At 48.4% G+C, this 7502-nt stretch overlaps 1 protein-coding gene across 1 annotated transcript; it reads right to left on the reverse strand.

Annotated features, from left to right (window-relative positions):
• Nucleotides 1–666: 666 nt before the first annotated feature.
• LOC6599859 lies at nt 667–3016 on the reverse strand. Its single transcript, XM_026991545.1, has one exon. It carries the CDS (start codon nt 2646–2648, stop codon nt 1866–1868), a length of 783 nt encoding a protein of 260 aa, XP_026847346.1. The 5' UTR covers nt 2649–3016; the 3' UTR covers nt 667–1865.
• Nucleotides 3017–7502: the final 4486 nt, after the last annotated feature.

The following is a 7502-nucleotide window of genomic DNA, read 5'->3' on the forward strand; positions in this document are numbered from 1 at the left end:
TTTTGTTTTCTTGCAACATATCGAATACATTTAGAACACACAAATATTTGTTGTTTGTTTGGAGAATATCTGACTACAAAACTATAAATATATACTATATGTATATGTATATCTGATATATTCTGTGTTCCAGCTTCAAGCCCTAACAAAGTTTCCCTCCCCCAACATTTCTCTTAAAAAACTTGCAACTTCTCCTTTTTCTTTTTGGGTTTTTCAGTTTTTTTCCTGTGTTTTTTTGGTGTATTTTTGTTCTTTTCACTAATTTGAAATTGGGACCAAGGTCCTCTCCGTCTGTGTGTGTGTGTGTGTTGTCCTTAGTAGTAGTTTGCCATTGACTTGTTTACAGTCCCCCTTCCAAAAAAAAAAATTTTAAAAAATGAAGGAAATTGAAAACATGTTTCACTTTCCATAGAACCTCCCCCGATCCCTACCCCTACCCCTACCCCTACCCCTACCCATACCCCTACCCCTACCCCTACCCCTACCCATACCCATACCCCTACCCATATCGCTCTCCCTTTAGCTCTAGCCCCAAACACTCTCCGACATTGTGGAAAAGTTTTCCAAGCTTTGCTGCAACATTTCTCTTTTTCGCTGTGTGTGTGTGTTTCATTTTCATTTCACTCTGGGAAATACAGGGAAAAACTAAAACTAACTTTCCTCCTCCTGTGTTTGTTTGTGTGTTGGCATTGGTATTTGTGTGTGTGCGCGAGACCAGCTTTGTTTCATTTTTGCTTTCAAAAGCCAACAGCTTGTATAAAAATTGTAGAAAACTTGAAGCTGAACTAAAACCTACCCAAAAAAAAATGCACCATAAATATTCACAGGGAACACTCGTATTCAAAGAAGGACAAACACTTTCGGTAATCCGTAATCTGTAATCAAAATGGGTTTCCCTTCCAATCAACTTCAAGCTCAGCCCCACTGTCTGTCTCCCAGCTCTTGGCCCTAAACTCTGTTCTAAGTTAATGTTTTCTTTGTAATATCCGTATATAAGTTATATCTCTTGCTTGGTATCAAAAAATCCGTATAAAAATGTTTGCTTAACAAATTGTATGTTTGGTTTCGGTTTCGGTTTCGGTTTCGTTTCTCCCTGGTACTCGTATAAATCTGGGTTTAAAAAATTCTGTGTGTGTGTTGTCTTGGTTTGCAAAAAATTGATCGGTGTTGGTTTTATAGTTTAGCTCCTATATTTAATATATATACTATATATTGTACCTACTCGTATAGGTTTTGGAAATATTTCAAGTGCTGTAAGCTTCGATTTACTTTTGGCCTGTATTTGCTTGCTATTTCGTTGGGGCCAGGACTGGTTCGCACTGGGGGGAAGAGAGCTTCCAGCTTCCAGCTACCAGATATAATGCATATATCAATCCTACTTTCCATGGAACCCTTTCTTCCCTTCCTTCTCCCAGTACCCAATGCCCAGTGTCCAGTGCCCAGAATGCCCCGACTCCATATAAAAACCAATTAAAATTCCGTGCTCATCGTACGCTTGAAGTTCCCTTAAGCTTTGCCTCGAGTCGGTTGTCGGTTGTCGGTTGCTGGTTGTGCGCCTAGTAGCCGATCCTGCCCAGCCGCGTGACTGGCAGCGATGTGGGCTCCGAGCTGGGCAGCTCCCCGCAGCGCTGCAGCCAGCTCCAGGCCTGGCCAAACACGACACCGACTCCGGCCCACATTCAAAAGCACTGACTACGCCGCTTCGTTGTCGTCGTGGCCGTGCCTGTGCCGGTGCCCGTTCCCGTTCCCATGCCACTGCCACTGCCGCTACCCGTGGCCATACTGGCCATGGTCATACTGGTTGATGATGTCAGAGTCGAGGTTCTGGCCGAGAGCGGGGGTGGCAGCAACCGGGGGGCCGTGTTCTATGTTTTCTTCAGCTGTCCAGAGTGTCCGGAGGAGTGTCCGCACTTGGGGGTCCGGGACTTCTTGACCAAGAAGCACGTGAGGAACTCTATGGGCGAGGGCATCTTCTGGAGGCTCTCCTCCGAGCTGGAGCTCGAGTGGTGGCTCTCCGAGCGCAGGTTGCTGCACTTGATCCGCCCGCTGGCCCCTGGCCCGGTCTCCAGGGCGTGGCGGTAGTAGTTCTTGCAGCACTTCTTGGACAGGTTGTACATGCGAACGGTGCGATCGATGTTCTCGTCGTCCTCCTCCTCGCCGGCCTTCAGGTTGAGCCCCAGGCCGCCCACACCCACATCGTGGGACTTGGAGATGACCATGCCCAGGCCCTTTCTGGCAGTGGCTGACTGACTGACTGGCACCTGCTCTTGGCCCTTGCAGACGACGGAAGAGGAGGTCTCTGGATGGAGCTGTACGCTCTCTGGCAATTCCTGGTGGTGCTCGTGGTGCTCGTGGGGCTCGTGCTGGAGGTGCTGCTGGTACTCCTCCTCGGGCTGCTCCTCCTCCTCGAGGTTGTTCTGCGACTCGTCGTAGAACTTGTAGCTCCTGTAGCGACTGTGCCTGCCCTGGTCCCAGCCGGCGCCGCGTCCAGTCCAGTCCGCGCTGGCCGGCAGCGAGAGCTGGATGGTCGGCGTGCGGTAGTACTGGCGATGCGGATGGAATCCCAGGCCAAAGTCGTCCATGTAGGACTGCGTGTGGATGTTGTCCAGCTCGTCGGCGACGCTCAGCAGGAAGGGTAGGGTCGACATGGTTCCGTTGTCCGTCTACTGACTACGTTCTGTGGCAATGCTTTTTCACGTTTTCACTTTTCCAGCTCTCGCTCTCTCTCCTGACTGCCGTCTCCTGACGTCTCCTGTCTCCTGTCTCCCACTCTGTGCTCCCACCCACCGAAATGTAGGTATCTATGCTGCGGCGATGGCTATGGCGATGTCGATGGGGGCACTGGCACTGGGCTAAGGAAATGCACACACGCGGACACGGACACAGATGCAGATGCAGATGCAGATGCAGATACAACTTTTGGAGCTACACTATTTGGTTTGGTATATATTTTTCCCTATTTCGGATTCTAGTTTTTATCTAAGGCAAAACTGCACTCGGCTCTCTGGCTCGACAGGGCTCCGACTGCACGGACTCGAAACTGAAACAGAACTGAACGGAGGCGGAAAATGCACTTGCGACCAGGCCAGGCCAGGCCATGCCAGGCCCGACGTCGCATTTATGCTGATGATGATGATGTGGAAACTCCTTCGTTCACCAGCGAGAGAGCGTCGCGTCGCGTCGCGTCTCTCTCTCTCTCTCTCTTTCCCCGAGTTGGTTCTCGTTCTCTCTCTCTCTCGGCTTGTCGGTGTTTTGGTCACGCGCTCAGGAAAACCCGATGCACCTCCGGAACCTCCTCCTTTTCCCTTTCGCCCTTCGCCCTTCGCCTTTTGCCGCACCGACTGCACCGACTGGATTTGGGTTTATGTTTTGATTTCGCTGTGTACAACGGCTGTGCGGCGTATGCGTGATATTATGAGGGGGTGGCACAGTGGCACACTGGCATGAAAGGCGGGCGGAGGGGGGGCGGGCGGCTTTCGTGCTCATTCTGGGGTTTTCCCTTTTCGCGCCTTATTGTCATTAGTTAGCGCTTGCCTCCGCTTTGGCCTCCAGCATAGTAGTATCTGCAGCGTTTTTCTGCCGTGTCCCTGGACTGCAACGGCAACGGCGAAGGACACACAACATTGTTGCTGTCCTGCGGCCCTGCCAGAGCCTGCCTGCAGCACTGTGGGAGGGCCCATGCATCTGTATACGAGAGAGTCTGTGTGCGGCTGTGTGTGGCTATGAGTGTGTGTATCTGTGAGTGGGTGAGTGTGTGGGTGGGGGGGGGCCACATCTTAATGCGCAATAATTCATTGGATGTGGATGGGCATTGCTGTGAGCTGTACGAAGGCTGCGTGTTTGGAAATTGTTAGCCAAATCAATTGAATTTCGGTTCGTTTACCGTCTTCATGGATATATAATGATGAGAAATTGATAGTGCTATATATATATATTAGGTAGGATTGGATGGAAATTGGATCCGATTGATGAATACTCGAGGGGAGGAAAGTTGGGAGAAGCAAGTACAGTACAGCACACAATCTCACTGGCAAAACGGTAATTGAATATCATCTAAAGAATAATTAAGACACTTTCACTTCTATATAGAACCCAGCGGAGATCTTTTAGCCCTTAATGAAGTTGCATAATCCATGCAGGTCTCTTCCAGCCACACAATTCACTTTGTACTAATGTACTTCTACGCATTGGATAATCCCAGGGCCTAAAGCCCACTCCCTGCCTTATTCATGAGGAGCAAGAATCCACAGAATGAGTTCAGAAATGGAAATGGAAATGGAAAAAGCGAATCCCAGCTCAAATTACCCTTGGGTCCCAGGTCCCAGGTCCCAGGTCCAGGTCCAAACCAAATGAAAAACTGCAGTAAGGAGAGAGCCTCGACTCTCATACGAGAATGCATGCATATAGACGGATAGACAGTTATCCAGTTGTGTGTCCTGTCTGTCCGTCTGTCCGTTTGTCTGGCTGTTAGAGAGACACTTAAGCCTGCGGTGAGCGCCTGTCGTTTGTGCCACTTATTGAGAGCAATAGACAGGGCGAGACAGGGCGGGAGCCGGAGACAGGACAGGGCATAAATCTTTTAGCACTTATTTGACACAGTTTCAGGACACAGGAGTACACACACACACACACACACAGAGAGAGAGAGAGGTACACACACGGGGACAGAGCAGGGACATGGACGTCACATGCTCATCAATCGGTCGCTCACATTTGCTGCAACAATGCAAAGTGATGTCCATGCACCTTGAAGTGGGGCTCTGATAGAGGGTAGCAGAGTGACAGACAGACAGGCCGGCCAGACCGGGCAGATGGTGTGCCGGGATGGGGTGCCAGGGTGCCAGAAGAACTGGCAGACGATGACAGTCGAGCGATAAGCGGTCGAGTGGCTGAATCCTACTCGGAGGAGCCTCTCTCTTCCAGCCATGTTGTGACTGTTGTGACTGCCTACGGCTCGTTGTTGGCCCAACAAAGCGGCACAGAATGGCATAGGGAAAACGGAAAACAGAAAAGCGGAAAACTGCAAAGAGAGATAGAGAGAGACGGAGGGAGAGAGAGTGAGCTAGAGCCAGAGCCAGAGCCAGAGGCAGAGGCAGCACAACCTTCTTCTGTTGGCCTCATTTGACTTGTGCCTTCCCCATTCGCTTAATCCATTTAATTGCCTCTTTTTATGCCACAATTGTGGCCCCCTTGCCCCCGTTTGCTGCCACATGTGGAACGTGGAACGTGCGAAGAAATTACGCACAAGCCCCAATGAATTCATTCCATTTAAGTTCTTCAAATATTCAGTTCCAATTTGTTGGCTAATGAATATTCGTTAGAAATGCATTTGAATCGGCGTTTATTCTGACGGGGGCCACGACCCACGGCCCCCGGCCCACGCCATGTTGTCCTTGTGCCACATTGAGGCACAATCACGGCTGACAGTCGTGGCTGACTGACTGACTGACTGACTGACGTCTCGTATCAAATTATCTATAAATTGCCATTGCCCAAGCACGCCATCAATGGCAAAGGAGGAGACTGTCAGACCATCAGTTCGTGTTTCTGCTGATTGTTCCTTTTGCCCCCCTGCCCGCCCTGCCCCCCTGCCCCCCTGCCCACGACTTGTGTCGCGTGAAGTTTTTTCTTTATATTCGATTCCATTGAATGCGGATATAGGATATATAGGATATATGTATGTATGTATGTATGTGGTATGTGTATGTGCACAAACACACACGCGGGCAATCAATTTACCAAAGAAATGGAAAGAACAACAACAGCCAAAAAAATAAGCACAAGTCAAGAGCCCAGAGCCCAGAGCCCAGAGCCCTGCCTCCTGCCTCCTACCTCATGTTTCCTGCCAAGTTCTGCCTTTTGCCCGAGATTTGAATTTAATTTTGAGGTCAGACAAAGGCAAGCACTCTGCTCCACAGCTCCATGTGTTTGTGCCTCAAGTGTTGCATACATAACAACAAAAAATGCAATAAATATTTAAATTACTATATCCACATGCAGCACAGCACGCAAATGGGAAAGGAATACTCTGGAGGCGGACCAGGGACAGGGGACTGGGGACCGGCGACTGTGGAGGCCCGTGGAGCGAATAGCACTGAGGAGACTCTCTTCAAAAAGTAGGCTAAATGTGGATCGCACTACAAAATAATTAAGAGAAATGTTGCAAAGAAATTGAAATGGGTGTCGAGTGTTGTCGGGTGGGTGGGCGAATGGGGTAAGGGGGAAGGGGGGCCACGTGAAATGCTTCTGAATTGGCAAGGGATGGAAGTTTATTCTGGCAAAAAGATATATATGGATACTATAGCATTAAAGCACCTTTTGACATGGTCTTTTTTGGATGCTTTGCAGGTCAAATCTTAGGAATAGTTTATTGCCCACCCGAAGCCAAAGAGTTTTACTGCTTTGCCTTTCAAATGGTATACACTTGGCAGATTGTTTTACGGGTAGGTACTTCAAAACATACTTTGTTAGAAGTGCTTTAGATGCGAGTGTTCGTTCGAAGTTTAGCTGATTCTTAGCAGATACTTCTGATGTGCTTTGGGGACTCTTGAAGGATACTGTGTGCGGTACAAAGGTGGAAAATGGCTTGAAATAATTTTTAGATTATTGTAAATATTTTTCTCGATGTTGTTTGCAAATTGTGTGCTGTTTGCTAACGATGATTGATTTGAATTGATCATCTATCGCATTACTCGCTCTCTCTTTCTACATATGTACCTACTACATATTTTTAGTACCTCTTTCTGTTTCTTATTTATTTGCATTTATTTTATATTTAAAGCTTTACATTTTTGCACAACCATCAAGATTCCAGAAACAAACTAAACAACATCCCGCCTTAGCCGAAGCGAACAGCAATTTATATTTCGAACAACAAAAGCAGCAACAGCAAATGAACCACAACACAACAACAGCAAATTCAATGGGCAACGGGGCAACGGGGCAGCCAGCCAGACGGACAGACGGACAGAGAGACGGACAACAATCGTGTCAAGTTCAACAAAAGCTTCACCCGCAGCTCCGCTCCATTCAATCGCTGCGGCTGCGGCTGCGGCTTCGGCTTCGGCTTACAAGTTTTTACATATAAATTTCATGGCACGCACAGAAAACCGAAAACTGAAAAACCTGTTAATGCGTTTGGCCAAAAAAAAAAGATACGGACACCAGCAGCAACAACAGCTACGGCAGAGTGCACCCACGCGAGCTCCAAAAGAGAAGCTTAAGAGAGGCCTTTGGAAGAGCTGGAAGCTTTTCGAAGAGCAACCTGGAGCTTGGCAGAGCTTTGCGATCACACCAGCAAAGGGCCAAAGCGTGTGCTGGAAAAGAATGATTGAATGAAATGACAGAGATGATAATTAATAAATAATTAACAGTCTGGGCTGCGCAGCCCAATATTAGCCAATACTTAATCCAAAGATTATAGCCCGTGGTGCAGCAGTAAAGTAAGTCCGAGTTATGGCTTGTTGTAAAGTATATACACATGTACATATCCACGTACATAT

This window comes from Drosophila persimilis, unplaced genomic scaffold, assembly GCF_003286085.1.
Source record: "Drosophila persimilis strain 14011-0111.01,24,50 unplaced genomic scaffold, DperRS2 tig00000676-arrow-arrow-pilon, whole genome shotgun sequence".
NCBI lineage: Eukaryota > Metazoa > Arthropoda > Insecta > Diptera > Drosophilidae > Drosophila > Drosophila persimilis.

What these genes read in the sequence shown, in the direction of transcription:
- LOC6599859 (XM_026991545.1), bottom strand. Translation starts at nt 2,648, where the DNA reads ATGTCGACCCTACCCTTCCTGCTGAGCGTCGCCGACGAGCTGGACAAC.